Source organism: Meriones unguiculatus, assembly GCF_030254825.1.
Source record: "Meriones unguiculatus strain TT.TT164.6M chromosome 13 unlocalized genomic scaffold, Bangor_MerUng_6.1 Chr13_unordered_Scaffold_28, whole genome shotgun sequence".
Classification (NCBI taxonomy): Eukaryota; Metazoa; Chordata; class Mammalia; order Rodentia; family Muridae; genus Meriones; species Meriones unguiculatus.
In genome coordinates, this window is record NW_026843644.1 from 16,152,506 (window position 1) to 16,178,719 (window position 26,214).

The 26,214-nt window shown below is 37.5% G+C and overlaps 1 protein-coding gene and 1 long non-coding RNA gene across 3 annotated transcripts in view; both read left to right on the plus strand.

The window, feature by feature from the left end:
• LOC132650634 (vomeronasal type-2 receptor 26-like) lies at positions 1–24,635 on the plus strand. 2 transcript variants are annotated; one of them, XM_060375982.1, is made up of 3 exons: positions 1–580; positions 5,925–6,094; positions 24,302–24,635. In XM_060375982.1, the coding sequence occupies exons 1-3, from the start codon at positions 360–362 to the stop codon at positions 24,340–24,342; spliced, it is 432 nt and encodes a 143-aa protein (XP_060231965.1). In that variant the 5' UTR covers positions 1–359; the 3' UTR covers positions 24,343–24,635. The 2 variants fall into 2 exon arrangements, with proteins under 2 accessions (XP_060231965.1, XP_060231964.1); XM_060375981.1 differs by lacking the exon at positions 24,302–24,635 and having other exon boundaries at positions 5,925–6,679.
• LOC132650632 (uncharacterized) overlaps positions 1–26,214 on the plus strand; it is a 144,817-nt gene that overhangs the window by 101,161 nt on the left and 17,442 nt on the right. The gene's annotated exons all lie outside the window — the stretch shown is intronic.

Consider the following 26,214-nt stretch of genomic DNA (forward strand, 5'->3'; position numbering starts at 1 on the left):
CACATGGAGGAACCAGGTGCAAAGCCTCAGGGCTATGGGATTCCAAGAGTACATGGATGTGAGGAACAGAACAATAAAAAGACAGAAACTTCAGGGCAAGTCTGGCTACAGTGACCGAAATATCTCAGCACTGTGACCCTCAGTTTTCTGGACTTTGCTACAGTGAGTGAGCTGGCCTATCATGAGAACCTTTGGTTATGCAAAGACTGAGAGCCTGAAGCAACAGTAGGAAACAGCTGCAGCATACAAAGTCTTCTCTGACATTGTTGAGGTCTGAGCCTGTTGCAGGACATAAGCCAACAATCTCCTTGGATCCTCCTCGATGCAGGGGACTGTTTCTCTGTAGTGAAGAGCCTGACATGCCCCTTCCTTTGCTTTGCTTCAGCCTCCTCCTGAAACCTGTGTATACATCAACAGAGATATTTCTGATCCATTGTGGTTATTATGGAAAGACCAACACCTACATGGAGGCAGATGTTAACCTTGCTACATTTATTCCCATTTCCATTCCACTTGATCTATCCCAAAATGACCAGAACTTTTTTGACACAGAACCAAGTCTACGATGGAATTTCGACCTGTGAGTACTTGCTTGAATGTGCTATGGTTGTTCTGGTTAAAAGATAGTACTAGATGACCTGCTAAACACATGTAATTCCATTAAGAATAATGAACTAGATACAGAACAATGTGAAAAATAGTTTCACATTTTTTCTGCTTCATTGTGCCTCTGAAAACATTTCAACTTCTCTTTGTTATGTTTCCATTCAGAAAGAAATCAGGGATAGAAAAAAAGAATGACTTTTGTGTCTCTCCATGGTGTGATTCCATGGCGAGACTTACATATTTTTAACACACTGACTTTAATATGTCAAGATAAGTTTCCATTCTTCTCAGGTCTATCTGGCCATCTAAATGTCTTATGTTTGTATATCTGTTTCTTTCCAGAGACTTGGAGAGTTTCTGCTCTAGTGAACTTGAATATCCCTATGTGCTCAGTAGAAATCTTAGACTCTCCAATTTCACGTGTTCTGGCTTTACTATCTTTAAAGTATCTCAGAGTTTAGACACTGTGGTCATACTTATCACTTATTTGATCATCACTGATATTGTAATAAAGCGTTCTGAAATCCATGTCATTTATGCCCATATTCTGTTCTCTGCTTAATTAGTTTTGCTGGAAACCCAGTGTTGTCTGATTTGACTGGTGGTTTTATGATTTTAATTTACAACATTTCTATCTGTCTTTCTCCTCCTTCACAATCTCAGTGTTAACTTATGATTTGTCTTTTATGCTACACAGTCTTTTCTGTGTACAGCTGTTTGTTCTATCCCTCATCCAAGTTCTCATGGAGACTTCTGATTCTTATCTCGATGCCCAGTTGAATTCATTGCTTGGTTCTGTTTTCTTTTCTGTTGTTCATCTCTTTACTTTCTGAAATATATATCTGCCACTTTATCTCTCTGAGAAACTGTATTGTAGGTTGTTGGTTATTTATGATAATGTGGAGGAATCATTAGGCTTTTTTATATTCCTGTTTTTCAGTTGATGCTATAATTGGTACATATGTTCATTTGAACATCAGTGTTGGGAATAGGGTGGTCCTTTGCTGAAAAGTACCTTCTTGAAACTTCAATGCCTATTTCCTCTCAGATTAGGAAACAAACATACTAGACTAAAGTCCTGGTACTTTTACTGTTATAGAGTACTTGAATAGAAAAAAAAAAAAAAAACAATGACCAAGGATGTCTAATTTATTCTGGAAGTAAAGAACTCTTAAGAATGCTTTCACAAGATAGAGAAACCATAGTTCAGTAGCCCACTGCAGCAAGAGAGAGAAGGAATCCCAACACAGGAGGAAGAAAAGAGCCCATTCTCAGAGATGGATAAAAGACAGAAAAGACTGAATCGTTAATTGACCGGTCTTAATCTAGATTCTGTTTGAGCTATGATAGGTGGATCAAGTCTCAACTCCTTGAAGATTAAATCATAGTTGTTTAAAGTTTACACAGAGATATACAAGTTTTAAATATATTAACATGACCACAATCTATAATCTACACTGAAATTCTCACTGTAGGAAAAACAGGTAACACGTGTCTGTAAACAGTTGGAGTAGACTGATGCTTTACAGATCAGATTGGGCACCAAATAAGGATGGTTCTGGGCTAAAAAACAAACAGCCTTTCCACTCTCTGAAGATTTAATGACAGATAAGATTTCAGCACAATGAGAAGCATTGAACTATATCTTCAGCAGGAATGAAATGACATTAAAAATTTTGGTCCTGTAACTATAAGAAGACTAGCCAGTGCTTTCACCTGGTGCTTTTCATAGCATATCATTACTCCACTGATTAATATTTTAAAATTATGAAATATTAAACTCATTAAGTCTCATTTTCACATACTTTAAACCACTTTCTCAGACATTTACAACTTGCATTTACATACATTAAATAACTTTCTTAGACATTCAAAATTTCCATCAACTTTAAGATATTTGTTTCCCCCATCCATGCATTTACCAGGAGACAGATTGACAAGCAAGTTCTTTTAAATGAAAGAATCATAAAATGTAAACTGTTAGGTATTAGTAGATTCATTTTGAATCTCATTTAAATCTAATTTTGTGAGATTGGATGTTTCAGTGTGAAGCCAGCAAGATAATGCCTTCTTCAGCAGGGGATCTAGATATCTGTAGAAAAGAACAAAGCCTGGCTTTCATGCATGATATGGACTAACCATGCAGCTGCAGCCTTGTTCAGGGGAGCTGTATAAAGTTTCATAAACTCTGCTAAAATTCTATGGTGACAACATGCTCTGAACATGACAAGAGATCTGAGAGGGGTAAATTTGAGCAGGAAGTATAATCCAATTGGCCTCTATATCAGTCAAAATGACAGAGACTTACTGGAAACCTGGGCACCAAGTCTGGGATCCTCCATGCTGTTCTCAAAGACTTTGTAGGGAACAGAGGTTGACAGTCTTTGGATGCCACACAAAACAACATTGTCTTCAGCTGCCACACAAGGCATCATGAAAACTAAACATCAGACTTGTGAGGCCTTTGCTTTTTATTTTTTTATGGAGCAGGAACTTGGAAAAGTAACCTACCTTGGTCAGGCAGAGTAGAGCATTTAACTCAACAGTGTCCAAAGGTTAGGCAGGGATTTATTGTTAGGTGAAGCATGTGGCAATTCATGGTTCAGTCGTCATCATCATCACAGTTGAAATATGATCAAAGGAAAGGCCATTTCTGCATATCTTAGCAACCAACTCCAGATGTCTGGCAAAGAAATAATTTTCATTACATTCCTTAAATCCGTACTCAGCAGAACTCTCTGAGGGCTTTGAGGGAGAACATCTAGCTTATTATCGTATTTTTCACTGGAATATTTTTTATTGATTAATTACATTTCCATCTTAGTCATAGGCCCCACTCTTTTCTCCTCCCAATCCTACTCTCTCTCCCATATCCTCCTCCACTCTTCTGCCCCCTACCTACACACCCCAGCCCCTGTAGTCTTATGATGATTGAGTTTGTGTTACTCCCCTGTGGTCAGTTAGATAAGTTCTATCAGGGTAAAGTGATAAACAAACATACAATATAATCCATGTCCACTCCATTAACTAGTGTGCCCACATAAAACCTAATCAGCACATCAGCTACTTATATGTAGAGGAGCTAGGTTGAGACCCTGTATTGTGCTTGGTGGGTGCATCAGACTTCTTAGAACCCTCTGGGGCCTGGTTGATTGACCCTGATTATCTTCTTGTGACGTTCCTGTCACACAAATATAAATGAATAAATATACAGACATAACCAACTGAATCGATTCTTTAGTCTTTAGTATTGCTTTCATGTGATTGGAAAAACATAAGCCCTCAGCTCAAATGGAAAAAAAGATAGAATTTCTTCTATAAATTTGAGAGTCTGTGAACACAATTTAGGCTATCACAAATTCCATGATACAATGTGGAAGCAGCTTCATGAATTTTCATAGTAACAGCATATATAAAGAAAACTATAAATCCAATAAAGCACTGGAAACCTCAGAGAGGATGTTGACAGTAAAATGGAGCAAGTTATCATATAGGCCCAAGATGGCTATGTGATGTCATTCTTGTCTTTTAGATTGGCAAAAGCTAGGAATGTGCTGGGTTACTACATTCTAAAATTATTTTATTCATCATCTCAGCTATAGCATATCTAGATAGATAGAAAGATAGATAGATAGATAGATAGATAGATAGATAGATAGATAGATAGATAGATAGATGATAGATAGAGATGCAGATGCAGATACAGATATAGATATAGGCATCATCTTAACCATAACTTGTCCAAGAAATGGCTACTCAGGGTGCTACAGGTAGCCTGGGCTATGTTAATGAACCTCTCAAACTACAACATTGCAATCTCTCCACATCAATGAATTTTTTATAGCCAGTTTTTGTAGACACAGCTCTGTCCAGGAGTTCTCATTGATACATGCATACATTCCTACAGTTCAATATTTAGTATGAGATAATCCTTAAGGAAGACAAATTCTCTTTCTCTATGTTGTTGCTAATTCCCTGCTTTTGCCCAATAGATTCTTTCTTAACAGAACATCTAGCCACAGATCCCAGACTAATGTGGTACAACCAAATGGAATTTCTTTCTGGTGATGGCAGGTCAGAAAGCAGAATCCTTCCTTCAGTAGAACCCAGTGGATTTCAGGCTAATAATTTCTGTTAGCTCCCTCTGTTAGGGTCACCCAGATTCTTATATACTAAATGTTTGAAACAAGCTTCTGAGGACCCAACCCCAAGCACTGAAGGCTATGTGTGACACAGTTCAACTCACCTACCTGCAACAAAGTACTACTTTCTCCCATTATGAGCACTTTTGTACTGTCTTAATGTATTTTGGGTTTTCCTCTTTTTTATATGTTATTTTAAATTACTTTTTCCCCCTGCTTTACCTAGAAAACTCTACTCATTCATTTAATTTGCAAGCTTAGAGAAACACCTTTCCTTTACTAATTTTTAAATACTTTTTGAGTTTTTGTAAAGATTTAATAAAGTTTACATTATGTTTATGAGTGTTTTGCCTACATATTTTTGTGTGTACCACTTGTATGCAGTGTCCCTTCAGAGGCCAGTGGAGGACATGGATCCTCTAGAACTGGTGATACACACTGTTGGAACCTAAAACTGGCTACTGTGACTTGAATAAGGGTCCTCCACAAGAGCAGCAACTAGTCATAACATATCAGTCATTTTTCAAACCCAAGAACACTATTTTGCACATACTTATTTATTCTTATTTCATTTATTCGAGAGCTCACCTTCTTATATATGTGTGAATACCACAGGTGTCCTTGGTGACCAAAGATGCCAGAAAGGATCTTGTGAATTGGAGTTAAACATGTTTCCAAGGCCACCCTGTGGGCACTGAGAACTGATACTAGCTTTTATTCAAAGGGGTCTATACCACAAAGAGACAATTTAACACTAGGAATGCACATAAACTTGTTAGAATTTTCAAAAGTGAGTATGACATTAAATCATTACAAAAGAAAAGGTTGTGAAGCTCTTACTTATTATATTCCTAGTGAACACCTTAGTGACTCTTCTATAACCCAGGGCTTCCATGAGCTGAAATGTCATAAGCACCTAAGTATTCAGTAGTCATAAGATACAAAGAAGTGATATTTTACGCACACAATGAACACCAAAAAATATTAGAAACAGTTAAATTTCTGAGAGTTTAGGAGCCATTCCATGACGTTCCTGACTTGTCAGGGGCTTATTCACACAAGATTTACATGTAACAGGAAAAGTCAAAGGCTAGGACCTCTAGAGTCCTGTATTTGATAAAGACTTTTTGAGAAAAATGTACTGACAATACCCATCCTTCTATCCCTCGGGTTTAGACTGAAATGGAGAAACTATCAATATTTGCTGACCTTATACTTTGCCATTGAAGAGATCAACAAGGACTCAAACCTGCTTCCCAATATGACCTTGGGTTTTCACATCTACAATGCCTTTAATTCTAACAAAATGACCTTGAAGGGCCCTCTGATGTGGCTGTCTGGAAGAAGTGAGTATATCCCTAACTACAAGTGCAACACTCAACACAAAGCTCTAGGAATCATTTCAGGAAAAAAGCCGGAATTTTCTGCTGCAATTGAAACACTTTCAGAGCTCTACAATGTCCCACAAGTAAGTTAGAAACATATTTTTAAGCACAACCACATCTTAGACCTGACTGAAACAAACAAACCAACAAAAGAACAATAACAGAAGAAACAAAAGAAAACAGAAAAGTGGATTATGTTTACTGTAGGCAGATTTCAAATAGTAGTGAACAAATTATTTTGATTTAGCAATAGTTAACAGATGACAGAGTGTGGTGAAAACCATGGACAGCAAATTCTGGGAATTTCTAAGCAGATCACTTAGTAGTATCCATGATTCTATCTTCAAACAAACGATTGTGTACTGTGGATACTCAGTCTGCATTTGACCATAAGTCAAATTCTACAGCAAAGATTCCTAACTACCCAATCTAGCATATAAACATCTTAAAATTCCTATGGTTGTCAATACTGGACATATGGAAAAAGAAAGTCGAGGAAATGTAACTAAGTTTTTGGAACAATGTTTAACGCCATCACCGATGAAAATCTTTCAAGGAATTAATGATCTCATTCAGGAAAGTAGATCTTAGAATAGCAGTCACGGAGACCAACCACTTAGCTGTATCAGCACAAATGACTCTTGCCAGGCTACACTGAAGAAATGCATCTGTCATCAGGCATTACTACAAACAAAAAATACTTGGTGACAACAAGAATCAGCAATAATCAAGATTAAAAAACCCACATGGTAACTCATTGTTATCACTCAGTTAAACAATTCATCAATGTATTTTAAGCTAAGTTAATAAAAATAAAAGACAATAATTTTCATCTGTCTGAGATTTGTCTCTATCAAATCTAACTAGAGGGATGATACAATAAGCCGTGGCAATGAGGCCCCAGGTCATCACAACTTGCACCATTTTAACTTAGGAAACTGAATCTCTAAAAACTTTGTTAGTCTCTTTCTGTATTTGCTTTTATAAAGGTGAAGGTTCTCTGAAATATGGTGTTATGTGATTAATGTTAATGCTTTCTGCAGTTTTCTCTACATCAGGTACTCTTGCATTGTTAATGCAACAAGAGAGATCTTTCGTGCCTTTCAAAGCCAGTGAACAGCTTATTGTTTACTTCTTGGCTGCTGCAGACACCTTAGTAACTTTGGAGCCTATGGTATTTGTAAAAGACTGTATTCCACCACATAATTTAGGGACAAGCTAATTTCACAGAAGACATTCTCCTTAACAGTATTCAGTCCTTTAACCTTCATATTTGAATAATGAAGTCACTTCCTCACACAGGGTGATGATTCCAAATACCTGAAACTCAGAATCACTTTTTTTCTTTGCTTCCTCAGGTCACATATGGACCATTTGATTCCATGCTTAGTGACAAAGATACATTCCCATCTTTTTATCAGATGTCTACTAAAGACAGAGGTCTAGGCCAAGGGCTAATCTCTTTATTACTCCACTTTGGCTGGAAGTGGGTGGGGCTCATTGTTTCTGATGATCAGAGAGGAAGGGAGTTTCTCTCTGACCTGAAAGTAAAGATGGTGTCAGAAGATATCTGTGTGGCTTTTGCAGAAAAACTCCCAGAGAATTGGAATGAAAATGTAAAATATGATTATGGTTTGCTGAACTTGAAACAACATACAGGAGTAAATGTGAATTTATTTTATGGTGATATGGATGACTTGCTGTTCTTCTGTGTAAACATCCATATCTTTGTCACCAGAAAGAGGGTGTGGATCTTTGCAAAGCCACACTCGACATACTTAGAGTCTATACTAAATGAAAAGCATGTTTTGATAAACCTATTCAGTGGAAGCTTCTCATTTTTAAAAAAGAGAACTATCCCTGGCTTCAAGCACTTTCTTGAGGCCCTTACACCCTCCCATTACCCAGGAGATGTTTACTTCTCTAAGTTCTGGATTGACAATTTTGATTGTTCACCTCCTGCTTCAGGATGTGGAAATCATAAACCTTGTCCAGTGAATATTTCCCTAAAGACTAACGATAAAATAAATGATATGGTGACTATTTCTGAGCCAAGCTATTCCATATGGAGTGCAGTGTATGCAGTGGCCCATGCCCTGCATAAAATGCTATTAAGCAAAACTGAAATGGGATCTAAAGAAGACAGAAACACAGACTGGCTTCTACCATGGCAGGTAAGCCTCACTCATAAGCAGGGGAAGGTGAGAATCTTACATTATTAGTAAGTAATTTGCTGTGGTCAAGCCAATAAAACATTTTCATCTTATAATTCAAAGTATAAGTGTCTGCTAGTTTTCCCTCCAGGGATTTTATGTGTGTCATTAAGTTGCTTGTATGAGATGTCTCAAACTTCTTTCTGGCAGCACTTTGTGCTATGAACTTCCTCTTGGCACTGCTTTCATTTTGTCCCATAAGATTTTATTACTATTGTTCTGTAGTACAACTTGAAGTCAGGTATGGAAATGCCTCCAGAAGTTCTTTTATTATACAAAAAGTTTTAGCTATTCTGTTGTGTGTGTGTGTGTGTATGTGTGTGTGTGTTCCATATGAAGTTGAAAATTGTTCTTTCAAGGTCTGTGAAGAATTGTGTTGGTATTTTGATAGTAATTGCATTGAATCTGTAGATTGCTTTTAGTAGGACTGTCATTTTTACTATGTTCATTTGACCAATCCATGAGCATGGGTGATATTTCCATCTTCTGATGTCTTTTTCAGTTTCTTTTTTCAGAGATGTGAAGTTCTTGTCACAGAGGTCTTTCTCTTGCTTGGGTAGTTACCCCAAGATATTACTTCTGGTTATTATGATGTATGCTGTTTTCCTGATTTTTTATAAGCCCATTTATCATTTATAGTCATGTGGACTACTGATTTTATATGTTAATTTTATAACTTATAAAATTCTTCTTAGCACTGCTTTCATTGTGTCCCAGAAGAATAGGCATGTTGCCCCTTCATTTTCATTGAATTCTTGAAAATCTTTAATTTATTTCTTCCCTGACTCAGTGGCCACTGAGTTTTTCAGTTTCCATGAGTTTTTTTGTTTTGTTTTGTTTGTTTCTTTGTTTTTTTTTTTGTTTTTTTTTTTTTAGGTTTTCTCTTGTTTCCATTGTTATTGATATCTAGCTTTAATCCTTGGTGGTCTGATAAGATAAAAAGGTTATTTCAACTTTATTGTACCTTTTGAGGCTCACTCTCTGTCCAAGTCAATGGGCAATTTTGGAGAAGCTTCTGTAAGTTGCCAAAAAGAAGGTATATTCTTTTTGTCTGGGTAAAAATTCTATATATGTCTGTTAAATCTATTTGATCTGTGCATATGTTAGTGTAACTGTTTCTCTATTTTCTGTCTTCATGACCTGTACTTTAGTGAGTGTGGGGTTTTGAAGTCTCCCTCTATTACTGTGGCTGTATTAGTATATAATTTAAGCTTCAGTAATGTTACTTTTACAAATGTAGGTACCCTTGTATTTGGAGCAAAATATTCAAAATTGAGACATCATCTTGGTGTATTGTTTTCTATTATATGTATCCTTTTGCTATGATATGTGTCCTCTCATATCTGTTTTGAATAAATTCAGTTAAAAGATCATTTTATTAGATATTACGATGGCTTCTTTCAACTTGCATCTTGGGTCAGTTTCCTTGAAAAACCTATTTCCATCCCTTCACTCTGAGGTAATGTCTTCCTTTGTTTTTAAGATTTTTTTGTATGCAGCAAATTGATAAGTCCTGTTTTATGCATCCACTGTGTTAGTCTGTGTTTTTTATTGAGGGACTGTGTCTATAGATGTTGAGTGATACTAATGATTAATGATTGCTAGTGCCTGTTATTTTGATTTTTAAGATTGCAGCAAGTTTTTGTGTTTCTGTACGTTTGGTTTTGCAGCAGTGGTGTTATTTATTTTCTGTCTTTCTCTGGGTGTTCTTTACTTTCTTTGGTTGGGCTTTTCCTTCTAGTATCTTCTTTACAGTTGTGAAGCATAGACACTGGCATTTTCTAGTCCACAGCATGACCTCTCACTTGCTGTGACGTCACTACAGTCAAATCCTTAGTAACCATGTACACTGGGTGTTGCCATTTTGGATCCTCTTCAAATCTACATCTTCTAAATGGAAATATTATTTTCTGGTCCTGGAGAAAGACAGAGGACCTTTTTTCAACTAAGGACATGCTACACACTATACTATCTTGCATCTCATAGACAATATTTCTACTTGTGTTCAGTAGCTTTTGCATTATTTCTATGGGGAATAATTTTAATCTCTCTAAACAACTGGGAAGACAAATAAACAAACTAAGCACTTTCAAAAAGAAAGCCATGTTAAAGAAAGGGAAAATGAAATTTTCTTTAAAGTCAGCCAGTAATCTGTGTGGGCCACTCATATTATATGATGTCTTTCTTCAGCTTCATCCATTTCTGAGAAAAATTAAATTTATAAATGCTGCTGGAGATGAAATAAGCTTTGATGAGAACAAGAATATTAGGGAAATGTATGACATACAAAACTTTATTGCATATAGTTTTCGAAATGCATTACTACTTAAAGTGGGAGAGTTTGTCTTCAAGAGTGCACAAGATCAAGGCTTTTTCATCAATGAAGTTCTGATTCAATGGCCAAGCAACTACAAACAGGTCTGGAAATTTTTCAGTATTTAATATGAAGGGAATTATTTGTGAAAAATTATAAAAAATGATTGTGTAATGATTCTTTAACCTTTTAAAATAATTGTGAAATTTTAATTCTTAGCTCTATTGTGACTGTGAGCTTGTGTGGATGTTCATGCACATGAGCACGTGTGCTTCTTAAGTCCACAGTAAACTGTGGTTATCTTCTTCAGTTGCTGTCAACTTTATTTTTATCTGTGTGAAACCTGTACTTTTTGATTTTGCTGAAAACAGTGGCCAGCATTACCTAGGTTCTCTCTCTATCTTCATGATCATAAAGTTTGGATGACAGGCCTATTTTTCTGCACCCAGCTTGTCTTCCATCCTTTCATCATGATCAAATTCACATTTTCCTGCTTATGTGGCAAGCATGTTAAATACTACAACATTTCTTTAGTTCTGTTTGATGCCTTTAAATCAGAAATAAACCAATATTTCAGAACTACATATATGTATATATACATAAATACACATACAAATGCATACATAAGGTCAGTTAATTCCTTAGCTAGAATTAGATGAATTGAATTTAAATGTTTGTGTTTGTTCATAATGCAGTGAATGAATAATTGAGAGCTCATGGTTATATGGTGGTATGTATGAGTGTTTCTATATGTAAACATGCACATGCACAGAAACTTATGAAATTTTCTCATATGTTAATTATACAGGCTAGCTGAGGGTCAAGCATTCTTCCATTCACACAACTCATGTTCAAGCATATCAATAATTCCACAAGGTTGTGCGCTAGCATAAACAATAAATTATGGATTTGGACACAAGACATTTCTGTAAAGAATGTATATGAGCTGCCCAATATGTGTGTGTCAGGAACTGAACTCATATTTCAGTGCAAGAGCTGTATGCACTCTTAACAGCTGATCCAGTTATCCAGAAACACATTACTGTTAATATGTACATATTCATTAGACAGAAACTGAATCCAAACCAAGGCAGAAAAGAGGTCTAAGATGGAAATATTTCCTGTCCTACAAAATTTCTAACATATAACAAACTAAAATTGCATTAGAATTGTATTAGTTATGTGATTATCTAAGAATGCAACTGCTGAAAATCCCATTTGATGACTATACTAACGTTTGAAAAGAAAGGCATAGAACAATCCCTAGCATTGGGAGTCAAGTGTAAAAGTCACAATAACAGAGTATAATTCACCAATGGCCAAACCATTTCACAAGAAAATTGAACTTCCTTTTGAAGCTGAATCAGAGTGCATGGGTGTTACTACAAGACTGGAAATATAAAGGTAGAAACAATGTTGCTTGGAGGCAAGTATGATTGGATTCTTGTCTTAAAATCCAAATGTCCCAAAATTCATACAATAAAATGAGTTCAGGCTTACTGCCTCACTGAAGAGAATATCTTGATGTCCTACACATTTCACACAAAATAGACACAGTAGTGAGTCATAGTTTGGTCACCAAAAAGGGATGTTGAACATTTAGTATTGAAAAGTGTGGTAAGTTTAAATCTCCATTCCACATTCCCACATTAAAACCTCAGAGTTCCTCATAAACAAATACAATTTCCATAGGTTACATGTATTTAGCCTAAACTATTTTAAACTGATGTTTAATATCATGACCAGTTTTTCTGTGCTGCCTTCAGACTCCTCAATCTGTATGTACACAGAGCTGTGGTCCAGGATTCTGGAAAGTTCTACAAAAAGAAAGACCGATCTGCTGTTTTTCTTGTGCATTTTGTCCAGAGCAGCACATTTGCAACCAGACAGGTAGAAAAATAATGTTTTTACTCAAAATGCTTGGGAATGGAGATGGGGAAAGTTAAGAAGTGACCTTGGTGTCCTAATGTAGTGCTGTTCCATATGTCTCTAACACTCATCCCCAAATCCATTAATCATTGCTGAAGCCACACAATGTGTGAATTTAGAGTGGCAATTCTCATGGTGTTGTGTCATATGCACCCTACTTTACAAAACCTGCCTTTTGGTGCATGGAATGGCCATCTCAGTTCTTGCAGTGTTCCATGCTATGAGTTCCCCATTAAATGTGAGATCTCCTGTTGTCCAGGATCAATTTGTATTTCTGTGATTAACAAACCTAATGATTCTTGCCTTAAAATAACTCCAGGAAAAGTTTATGTCTAATTGTTTCTGAATGTGCAAGAAACTGATCTGCATTTACAGCACAGTTGTCATTTTCAGTATAAACAATAGAAAAAGCAAGTCTTTGTGAATGAAAAGATGGCTGCCTGTTTAGGGTCGTGGTCAACCATGTGATAACATATATAATAATATCATATGGAATGAGCAGGTCGCATTTTTATATACAAAAACACACACAAATACACAAACGCATTTAATGAAAAAAGAGCCCATATATTTGAGAGAGAATAAATATAAGGTGGGTCAGGCAGAAGGTTTAGAGCAATGAAAAAGAAGAGGCATAAAGAGGTAATTATACTATTTTTAAAATGAAATTTTTTATGAAAAAAATTAAAAGTCAGAAGGGAAATACATCAATATAATGATGAGAATCTACTATTTATTATATTAAAAAAGGCCAATTCTTAGACAACCATAATACAAACAGGATTTTTATATATTATTGCAAATGATCAAATGTTGAAAAATTAATTAAATATCTTTATATTCTATGATCTAATGCTATCATAGGTCAAATTCCTTGCAGAGTGACACATGACTTCAATTCCTATATTAAAAAGATATGGAGATAGCAGGCAGCCTTGCCTTGTCCCTGATTTCAGTGGGATTTATTTGAGTTTCTCTCTGTTTAGGTTATTGTTGGCTATAGGGTTGCTGTATATTTGCTTTACTATGTTTAGGTATGTGCTTTGTGTCCTTGATCTCTCCAAAATTTTATATATGAACATGCATTGGATTTTTGGCTTCTATAGAAATGATCATGTGGTTCTTTTACTTCTCTTTGTTTATGTGGTAGATTAAATTGATGGAATTCTATAGACTGATCCACTCCCGCATGTTTGGGATGAAGCCTATATGATAGTGGTGGATGATATCTTTTATGTGTTCTTGTATTTGGTTTGTGAGTATTTTACTAAGTATTTTTGTGTCAGTGTTCATGATGGAAATTGGCCTGAAGTTCATGTCTTTCTTGGGTCTTGACTGTGACATAACTGTGGCTTCATAGAATCAATTTGTTAATGTTCCTTCTGTTTCTTCTTTTGTGGGATAGTTTGAAGAGTATTTGTATTTACTTTTCTTTGATGGTCTTGTCGAATTCTGAGCTGAAACCATCTGGCTCTGGGCTTTTTTGGATGGGGACTTTTGATGACTTCCTGTATTTCCTTAGGGAAGATAGGACATTTTATTTACTTGATCTTGATGTAACTTTGGTAAGTGCAATCTATCAAGAAAGTTGTCCATTTTATATAGATATTAAATTTCTGTGGTGTGTAAGCTTTTGAAGTAAGACCTAGTGATTCCTTTGATTTCCTCGGTTTCTGTCCTATCACCGTTTTTTATTTTGTTCATTTGGATAGTGTCTTTCTGCCTTTTAGTTAGTTTGGCTAAGAGTTTGTCTCTCTGGTTGATATTCTCAAAGAACCAGCTCTTGGTTTTGTTGATTCTTTGAATCATTTCATTTCTAGTATGCTGATTTCAGCACTGCAGCACTGAATTTGATTATTTCCAGATGTTTACTCCTTTTGGCCCTGTGTACTTTTTTTTTTTAGGTCTTTCAGTTGTATCATTAGATTGCTTGTATGAAATATCTCAAATTCCTATAAGAAGGCACTTACTGGTATGAATTTTCCTCTTAGCACTGCTTTCATTGTGTCCCATAAGTTGGGCATGTTGTGCCTTAATTTTCATTGAATGCTAGAAAATCTTTAATTACTTTCTTTATTTCTTCAATGACACCTGTTATAGAGTTGTTCAGGTTCCATGTGTATGTGTAGACATTTTGTTCTTTCTGTCGTTGTTGAGGTTCAGATTTAATACATGGTGGTGTAATTGGATCCAAGGGATTATTTCAGTCTTATTGTATCTGTTAAGACTTGCTTTTTGCCTGAATATATGTTCAGTTTTGGAAAAAGTTCCTTGATTTGCAGAGAAGAAGACATATTTGTGTCTGGGTTAAAATTTCTGAGGACTTCTATTAGGTATTTGATTCATGACCTATATAAGCTTCATTATTTCACTGTTTAGCTTCTGTGACAATGATCTGTCACTTGGTGAGAGTGAGGTGTTGACGTTTACCATTATTACTGATGTTGGGACTGATGTGTGATTGAACCTTAGTAATGTTTCTTTTACAAATGCAGGTGCTCTTCTATTTGGGGCACAGTTGTTCAAGATGTTGTTGTCCTCATGGTGGATTTTTCTATGATGAGGACGAAATATCCTTCACTTCTCTTTTGATTAATTTTGGTTGGAAGACTATTTTATTAGATATTAAGATGGTACTGCCACTTTCTCCTTGGGTCCCTTTGATTGGAAAACAATTTTCGAGTACTTTACTCCAAGGTAGTGTGTATCTTTGGGGCTGAAGTGTGTTTATTGTAGGCAGTAGAATGTTGGCTGTTGTTTCCATTACTATTCTGTTAGCATGTGTCTTTTTATTGGATTTCTCATTCCATTGATGTTGATAGATATTAGTCACCCATGAATTTCAATTCCTTTTATCATGATGTTATTGTGGATAGTGTGTTTGTGTGTTTGTTTTCTTTTGATTTTTTTCTGATGTTACATATATCATGTATTTTGTGGGTGCAGTTGATCTCATTGGGTTGGAGTTTTCCTTCTAGTAGCTTCTCAAGGTCATGGATAGTGCATAGATATTGTTTTAATTTAGTTTGTCATGGGATATCTTGTTTCCTCCTCTCTGTTGCTTGTAAATTTTGCTGAGTACAGTAGTCTGCTTTGGCATCCGTGGTCTCTTTGCATCTGCATGACATCTTCCCAGGACCTTCTGGGTTTCATACCCTCTGGTGGAAAGTCTGGTTTGATTCTGATAGGTCTGCCTTTATATGTCACTTGATCTTTTTCCTTTGTTGCTTTTGATATTTCTTTCTTCATTGTGTAGATTTATTGTTTTGATTATTTTATAGCAAGAGAATGTTCTTTTCCGGCCTAGTCTATTTGGGATACTGTAAGTCTCTTGTAAGTTTAAGGTTATCTCTTTCATAAGGTTGGATAAATTTTCTTCTATGATTTTGTTAAACGTATATTCTGCACCTTAGAGCCTGGAGTCATCTATTTAGTATATTCCTATTGTTCTTAAGTTTCACATTTTCATTGAGTCCTTGAACTGTTATGGTTTTACATTTTCTTTGAGAGAAAAATCAGTTTTTCCAATTGTATCTTCAATGCCTGAGATTCTCTCCTCCATTTCTTATCTTTTGTGGGTGATGCTTATCTCTGTGTTATTTGATCTCTTCTCTAAGTATTCCATCTCCAGAGTTTTCTCTGTGTTTCCTTATTGAGTCAAATTCCATTTTCAAGAATTGAATGATTTTAATAATTTACTTCATCTGTTTAATTATGGTTCTTGTCTATGATGGCCTCTCTTTGTTTTCCTTTTATTTCCCTGTATTTCTTTGAGACGTGTTCTTTTCCTCTTTATATGTCTCTAATAACTGTATAAACATAGATTTAATGTCTTTTTTCTGTGTTTCATCTGTATTAGAATATCCATTGCTCTCAGGGGTGGGTTCTGGTGGAGCTAGGATGTCCCAGTTTTTGTTGACTGTGTTTCTCTGTTGGCCTTTAGCCATCTGGTTGTCTGTAGCCTTACCTGTTTCTTCCTGGAAACTGCAACAAAGACTGGATCCTCCTGTTTTTGGAGTTTAGAGTAGTTATCAGGAAGATGTCAAATGTGCAGTGGCTCAAGAATGGGTGCATCTTAAGATACAAAGAATGACAGCATCTTGAAGGGGAAGGCACAGGGCAGTATATGGACACAGAAACTTGTAGGGGCTGGTGAATTGAAGGAGAGGGGTGTGCATGCACTGGAACCCTGAATTTTGAGGTGCAGGTACTGGTGCCCCAGGTTGCAGGTACCTCAGGTTGCGTCCCTGGGATTCCTCAGAATAAAGCTGGGGTGCAACTTACAGGCCTGCCCCAAACTGTGTTCCCTGTACTCAGATTCCTCTGAGATCTGTTTTCTTGGATCTGGAATCTCTGAAATTCTATTGTTCACCTGCTGTCCATGGAGTGACTAGAAGAACAGTGGCTTGGTGGCTGGAATGCTCTCCCAGTAATCATGAAGCTAGCACACAGGGAGCAGGAGGAATCTGAAGTCTGGCTGCTAGAGCACAGAGTCCCTGGATATGGGGATCCAAACTCACTGGAATATGTGAAGGGGCAGGTGGTCCAAAATTTACTACTCCTGGATCCATGAGATGGCCACAGGGGGCCTAGATCAGATCAACTCCATTCCATGGATGACCTGTCCAAATCAGGAAGCAGCAAAGTTGATGCTCTGGATCTAACCACCTGTCCATACACTGGTCTCAGATTATCTGAATCTCTGCCCCTCAGATATTGGGCACACTGGTCTCCACCATATTGAAGTCTCCATTTCTTGATCTTTCATCCTTCTTTTCTTTTTTTTTTTGAATTTTATTTTTTTTCTTATCAGTTACATTTTATTAACTCTGTATCCCATCTGTGTCCCGCTCCCTCATTCCCTCCCAGTCCCTCCCTCCCTCCCTCATCTCCACCGTGCCCTTTTCCAAGTGCACTGATATGGGGGGACCTCCTGCCCATTCATCTGATCCTGTTTTATCAGGTATCTTCAGGACTGGCTGCAAAGCCCTCCTCTGTGGCCTAACAAGTTTGCTCCTCCCTTGGGGGGTGGGGAGGCCAAAGAGCTAGTCATTGAGTTCCTGTTAGAAATAGTCCTTGTTCCCCTCACTTTGGGAAACCAATTGGTTACTGAGCTACCACAGGCTACATCTGAGCAGAGGTTCTAGGTTATATCCCTACATGGTCCCTGGTTGAATGTCAGTCTCAGAAAAGACCCTGTGCCCAGATATATTTGGTCCTTGTGGACCTCCCATCCTTTCCCCATCAGACTAACTCCCCTTCTTTCTTATGATTCCCTGTACTCTGCCAAAGGTTTGGTCATGAGTCTTTGCTTTGTCATCCTTCTTTTCTTTTTTGGTGGGAGCCTTTTGTGAACTTTTGAATTTCCTCATGGGTCTGTTTAGGTCTATTTGGATTGTTGAATTCATCTCTGAATAATGGTTGCTTAGGCAAATCTAAAACTTATCCATTTCATGTACATTTTTAAGCTTACTGGAATATAGTATGTTTTAAAAATATTTCCTTAGAATATTCTGAATTTTGTTGGTTTCTGTAGTAATGTTTTTCTGTAAATTCTGATTCTGTTAATTTGAGTACTGTATTTTTTTCTTTAATTTACTTGATCTATGGGTCTGTCAATTTTGTTTATCTTCAGAAAGAGCCAGCTCTTCCTTTCGTTAATTCTATGTATTGTTTTCTTTGTTTCTGTTTCATTCATTTCTATTACAATGTTATTATTTCTTTCTATTATATTATTAATTTGTTTGTGTACTATCAAGCTTCTGCTCACACCTCTCCTCCCAGACCCTCTCTCTCACCTCACCTCCCAACCCAATGTGCCCCTTCTACATTTCTTTAAAAAAAAAAAAGTCTCCCATGGATATCAACCAGCCTTGACATTTAAAGTTGCAATAAGATTATGCACAACTTCTGTTATTGAGGCTACACAAGGCAGTTTTAGTCTTTCTGTTAGGTGTCCCCATAAAGACCAAGCTGCACAACTTGGTCTTTATGTGCAGGGAGCCCAGATCTGTCCCATGCATGCTCTATTGTTGGCTGTTCATTCTCTGTGAGCTTGTTCCAGGAGCCTTTCTGTGGGGCAAACCTGAGCATGGAAAGGAGAGGTGTTTGTCTACAGGGTGCTCCAGAGAGCAGATCAGGGGTCAGCAAGGAGAGGGAATTAGTCAGCTGAGGTGGTTAGGGGAATATAGAAGCTGATTCCTAAAATTTATACATTTCTTTGGCTCTGACTTATTGCTGACAAGGCTCTTGTTTGTTTTTAGAAGTTTCACAGTACAAACACAGATTAATGATTATACAAGTGGTATAGAATGGGTGTTTGATTTTTTTTCATAATCCAGGGATAAAAGCTCAGTTACAATTTTAAAAGTACATACAGAGCATATTTGATTATCATTATTAGCCCTATAACTCTACTTTAAGGAATCTAAAGAATGTCTCCTTCAAAGAAAACACATTTAATATATGAGAGCCTGCTTTTAGGTTGGAATTGTTTACAGTATCAGTGCAGTCCAGAGAAACAGAAAATATTTTAACTAATCTTTTTATGCATAGCAAATACAAATAAATATCTCCTTTTACTATATGTATCATCATCTATGCTACAATGTAGAAAAAAAGTTTATTTAAGTCAATCTATTTTATTTACTGGGTTTCGTTCCATAAGGAGTATACCCTCTTTGATCTTTTATCTTTAAGCTACATTTTCCAGGAGCTCTAAGCCTATAATAAAACCATCTTAAATGATACCTGAATATCCAGGCCTCTCAGGGTTAGCATATTGCCTTTGTTTACCCTGCACCAATATACTATTTAGGGGCACATACCCCAAGAAAACTCCTGAAATAATGGCTTCATCTCTCTATATGGCTACTTCTGCTTAATTATCTCCAGGGCATAAAGAAGTTTTGCAAACAGTGGACAAATAAAGTTAAGTTTAGTATTTTCATAAGACTCAGGTATCATCAGGACAGGCTGCATTGTCTTCCTCTATGGCCTGGTAAGGCTGCTTCCCGTTCAGGGGTGGTGATCAAAGATCCAGCCACTGAGTTTATGTCAGAGACAGTCCCTGTTTCCCTTACAATGAAGCCAGTCCTGATGAGACCAGATAGACTATGGTCAGAGGGAAGGGGAGGAGGACATCACTATCAGCACACTTGGAGAGGGGATTGGGAGAAAATGAGGATGGGAAGGTGTGGAGGGAATAAGCAAAGGAGCTATAGCCAAGCTACAAAGTGAATAAAGTATAATTAATTTCAAAATGCCTAATTTTTTTTGACAATGGTCATTTGTTTTATTCTTTTTTTTTCTTCCATTTCATATTTTACTCCTTTCTTTTTTTTTTCAATGCAGTTTATTCAGGAACATTGAACAATCCTCGGACCCCGGGGAAAGCCAGCCCACAGCTTAAATAGCCTCTGGGTAGCCAACCCAGGCGTGCCACGGGGGCAATGCAGATAGGTCCACATACATGAAAGCAAGCCAGATCCTCGGCCTTAGCCAAATGTGGAGTTGTTCGTGACAGAGAGCACTCACCATCAGGAAGGTGGAAGGCGGAAACCAGCTCCATCTTTAAGGCATAGCATTCCGCAGCTCTCTACAGTTCCCCCTTTTTGTTTTAGACGCATAAGGCAAGAGTAGAGGTCTGATCTCTGATATTAGAAATAAATTGGGACTTTGTACAGATGTTCATTTAGGTGTCATCCACCCAAAGAGCATCAGACCCGTCCGATACCTTTTTCTCAGAGGTGGGACCTGGGGCATCAACCCACATGCAATCAGACATGCTCTTCTCTGGGTCCAAAGCGGCTGACCCTGAGTGCAGTGCTTAGCCTCGCATCCTGAGCATATCATTTTAGCTTTTTATGGTATCCAACCATGCTTGGGGAGACTGTCCTGCTTCAATGGCTGTAAAGGCCTGAATGATCATGGCTGCATCACACTGTTGTGAGACTCTAATCTTGCATATATACCACAGGCAAACCAAGGAGACCAACACCAGAAGGTCTGCTAACACTCCCATGCCCGCCCATTCCTTCAGATGATTCATGGCTGCAGCAATCCATGTTGATAATCCTGTCAAAATGCCTAATTTAAAAAAAAAAATCAGACATAATTTTTCTGTAGAAAAAAAAAACAGAAATTAAATCATAGTGAAGAAAGTCCAGTGTAATGCAACACACAAACACACACACACAAACAAAAAAAATACAACAACAGAAGTTAGAGATAGAAGAACAATGATTGTAACAATCTGCACAGCTTTGCTGGAATAGCACCAAGGAACTGTGCTTCATGACTCTCAGCAATTTCAATGAAAATGGCTGTGTCATTCTCCCTTTCTGATTTAACATTTTTATAGATTTATGGTATTTATGACATGTAGGTTATTTTTTTAGTCTTTAGAATATTACTGGAAGAACAAGAGTGTAAATTATAACAATTCCCAGGATTATCCTGGAATTAATAATGAGAGAGAAAGAGCCCTGGTCTGAGTCAAAGGATGTCAAAGACTATAGAAATTTATTTCCAACTTCCACAGCTGAGATAGGTAATAATTGGTCTGAGCTTATAGCTGGAGTTTGTTGATGCAAGGGCTGTATATTTACCACCAAATCAGAACTGTTCCATAGGTCATGGAGGTGAGACCTAATTTATTCCCATGTTACCTTAGAAAAATTATAGGAGTGGGATAACAAATATCCACTGAAACAGTGAGTAACAAGAAAAATGAGAAGAACCCATGATGATGGAAACAAGGAATATTTTTATATATTTAATATATATAAAATATTTAATATACATAAAAATAATATTTTTATACATTGATGTCACCAAAATACAATGTACACATACTTAGAAACTCAAAGTGTAAAAAAAGTTTTGAAGGCTCACTTGACAGTATTACTTTATCTGAATACGAGTAAAATAGATTTCACTGTCCTTGAGAAACAGTGATAAGCTGCTGAGAAGAAAGCTTATTTTTAATTTAACAAGACAAACAGTACAAATGCAAATTCTAAAGAGTTCATGTACTTGGCAGAAACAGGAAGCAGAATATACCAGAATACACACATCACTGGAAAGCAGTCTAAATGTGCAACAAATATATACATATATATATATATATATATATATATATATATATATATATATGGTGAAATGTTGATCCAATTTCTCCATACAGATCAGCAGGTGTGCATCCCTTGCCCAAGTCAAGAGTACCCAAACCCTGAGAGAAACCACTGCCTGCCCAAGGCAGTGACCTTCCTTTCATTTGATGATCCTCTGGGCATGGCGCTGGCATGCACAGCTATGTGCTTCTCTGTCAGCACAATTGCAGTTTTGGGAATCTTTCTCAAACACAGAGAATCAGCCATTGTGAAGGCCAATAACAGAACTCTCAGCTACATCCTGCTCATCTCCATTCTCCTCTGCTTCCTCTGTTCCTTTCTCTTCATTGGCCGCCCAAACACAACCTCCTGCATACTGCAACAAATAACATTTGCAGTTGTGTTCACCTTGGCTATTTCCACTGTTTTGGCAAAAACTATAACTGTAATTCTGGCCTTTAGGGTCATGAAACCAGGAAGAACAATGAGAAGGTTGTTTGTCTCAGGTGTCTATAATACTGTCATCCCTATCTGTGTCCTGATCCAACTTATTCTCTCTGCAGTCTGGCTGGGAACCTCACCTCCTTATATTGACACAGATGAACACTCTGAACATGCTCATGTCATCATTTTATGCAACAAGGGCTCAGTCACTGCTTTCTACTGTGTGCTGGCTTACTTAGGGACCCTGGCCTTAGGCAGATTCACAGTGGCTTTCCTGGTAAGGAACCTGCCTGACACATTCAATGAGGCCAAGTTCCTGACATTCAGCATGCTGGTCTTCCTCAGTGTCTGGGTCATCTTCATCCCTGTCTACCAGAGCACCAAGGGCAAAGCCGTCGTGGCTGTGGAGGTCTTCTCCATATTGGCCTCTAGTGCAGGGCTGCTGGGGTGCATCTTTTTCCCAAAGTGCTACATTATTCTCTTAAGACCTGATAAAAACTCTTTGAGATGTATTAAAAACAAAAAATAGCGTATAAAAATGATCATTTTGATGTATTAGTTTTCTTTTTTCTAATAAAACCCATTTGTATACTAAAATTAAATTATTTACCTTTTAAGTAACTTTTTTCTTAAATGTATATTTAAACAAACATAAGAGCCCCTCACTTTGTAGAACAATCACAGACACTCTACTTTAGAATAGAAGCTGCTGCTGGAAACACATTTAAGTAAGTTATGCATGTTATTTATTATTTTTTGGACAATATACATATTCAAAATGTAATTACATGAAAGTAATTGAGATAAATAGTATATGAACTAAATACTTGTTTTCTTTGTTAATTTGGTGTGTATACAGGGCTTTGAGTGATATCTGAGATTCTTCTATAGACCAGGCATGAAAATCAATTTCTGGAAAGGGGTTGGTGGTGTTTCTTTTAAACAGGTTGAGCCATTCCAGAAACCAGAGTAGAGAATTTTCTAAAGGGTAAAAATAAAAATAAATCTACTGCCTGACCCTGCTCTCTTTTCCTAGACTCAGGTAAAAATGACTTGACAACCCACTCTACAAATACTTACTCAGTCACTTTCATTGCTATTGTGTTCACAATAGGTAAAAAATGGAAAATCATAAATATGTTTAACATGATAAATATCATACACATAAATATTTGTAAGTAGAAAAATTATAATTTAGGTAACTCATATCCAGAAGAAAAATATCTCTCATTCTCTACTCTGGGGCATCTAGCTCCAAAGTTTCAGATGTGAATATCACCATGGAATAACTCTAGAAATAAAACATGTTGGGCAAGCAATACAATGGCAGGAACAATTGATCTGATTGGGAACATGTGGGGAAGGTTCCCTAATTATCAAGGTGGATAAATATGAAAGAAGGAAGTGGGAGAAATAACAGTAAATATTTGTGAAAGAGTTTTAAGCAATCATACTGTGAATTATCTACATAAAATCCCTATAATACAAGTAAGTCCATGCATGAATATAAACATGTTACAACCTAAATATTTTTAATAATGCACACAGATAAGTATAGTTCACCACTGTCAGAAGAAGCTTTCCTTTGCAACAGCAATCATGACTGAAAAGCACAACCAATCACAAGGCAGTATTCTGGAGAACACTCACACCTGATAAATCTACAAAACAATCTAGATCTAAGGCTCAGAGATCAAGCAGAACAAGTGATGAAAAAATTATATAAGGCAGAGGATCAGAATATGTTCTGGTAGTGGGCCTCCTAATAATACCAGAAGCTACACCCATAAGACAAACCAATATTAAAAAAGAAAAAAAAAACTTACCAATATGCCTGCACAAACATGAACTGAAAAATGGAAAACACCAATAGGCATGCAAAAGTGGTCCAGGAAGAAACTATTGTCCTGAATCCTATGCAAAAATCTGCAGGGAACTAATAAAAACTGAGAGTGTGAGGAAAAAAAAAGTAAAAAAAAACCTTCCCAGGAAAGAGCATAAAATCAGTTAGTTATTCAACACCAAATAATCAACCCTGAAAACACACAGGGGACCCAGAAGTATCCCGAGAAGCATTTTCCTGTCACCAAAGAGCACACAGCATTCCTCCACCACCACCCTGTGTCATGTAAATGTCCCTGTCCTTTGCCTCTAGCTGTCTTCAGGATCCAGAGCTTCCAGGGAGAGGATTCCTGATGCCATTGCCCTGCCCATCTGCTTCTGGAAGTAAACACGCCTGGCTGCTGGAAGTCATTTGTGTGAAGGAAAAATGTGCACTTTGAATTCTCCTGATCTGACATAGTTGGAGAAGGGATTCTGGGATCCTTGTCCCCTTTTTTTAGTCATTTTGATTCTCCCAGTCAAAGCAGGGCTGGTCTCAGGAAGGCAGAAATGCCCTCACAAAGATAATAAATATTTTTTTAAAGTTTAAAAACAAAAAGCCAGAGGCTGGAAAGATGGCTCAAAGATTAACAGCACTGGCTGCTCTTCCAAAGGTCGTGAGTTCAATTCCTAGTTACCACATGGTGGCTCATAACCATCTATAATGAGATCTGGTGCCCTCTTATAGCGCACAGGCATAATGCTGGAGAATAAATGAATGAATGAATTAATTAATTAATTAAAAAAAATAAAGAAACAAAACTCTGGACTCAGTTTCTCATGCCTGTCATCCCAAAAGCCAGGGTGCTCTGTGAAGCAGAGATTCCCTCTCTCTTCCCTAGGTGCTTGGTTACATCCCCACCGACCACAGGGTCATCTGTCAAGTGATGTGGTGCCCTCTTGTGGCAAGTATGTGTCACTTAATAACACGCTTTACATAGATGTTGTACTTAATATAATACTATATACTTATTTTAATTTAATAAGAACAGAGCAAGGAGTGTCTGGAGAGCCGGCCTCCTCCTCGAGTCCTGTGGCCTCGGGATGTGGGAGGACTCTGTGCTAGATCAAAGCAGGGCCTGGGACCACCTAACTTGTGTCCACCCCCTTGGGCTCTCCACAACCTGATGGTAAGATTCTATTGCTGAGAACAACACTCCACAAGTCATTGGACACAGGTAATCCCACTTGGCACCTACCTAGAATGTTCACCCCCTATGGACTACTCTTCATGATGCTGGAACATACCCTGCATACCACCAGAAGAGAAAAGTGCACACCAACCCATCCATACAGCCTTCGCTCTCCAATGGTGACCTGCCTACAAGATTTGCTGGTGCGCTTGTGGCACAAACATCATGGAAGTGACCAACTAATATCTGGTTGGGTTTCAGGAGGCCCACTCCATGAAAAGGAACCTGGATCCAATACTGCTTGGGTACCCAGGAGCCTGAGTCTACACAAGCCAGGAACATAAGAGAAATCTAAATGTTACAGTTACTGTAAAGGAGCACAGCCATAGTCATAGATCTGTGCCTTGCTTGGCCATCATCAGAAATTTCCTCCTGCAGCACATGAAAACGAATACAGAGATCCAGTTGATACACAGAGAGGTGAGAGGCATTGGACCATTCCACCCTAAATGAGATGTCTCCAGAAAACTCTCACCCCTAAGGGCTCAAGGTACTCTGTGTGCAGAGTGTAAGCACCAGAGGGAATGAAAGACATGAGGGTAACAGTCCTTGTAAACACTTCATGACCAACACACATAATGTACCCTGACCTACAAGCTATCTTTTCTATCAATTTGCCTTTCAGGGCTACCTCGCCAGGCCACAGGGGAAGAGGATGCTCTCTGTCCTGATGGACTTGATATGCTGGCTTGGGTGGGTGGACACAGGATTCTCTGAAGAGCCAGGGGAAACAGGGAGGTTAGGCCTGGGAGGAGAAGAGAAAGGGATGAGAAGGATGTATAATGAATAAATAAAAATAAAAAAATAAGGGATCTGGAGAGATGGCACAGAGCTTAAGAGCACCAGCTGTTCTTCCAAAGGTTTTGGGTTCAATTTCCAGCACCCTTGTGGCAGCTCATAATCATCTATAGTGAGACCTGGTGACCTCCTCTGGCAAGCAGACAGAATACTGTACAAATAATAAACAAATCTTCCATAATAAAAATAACTACAC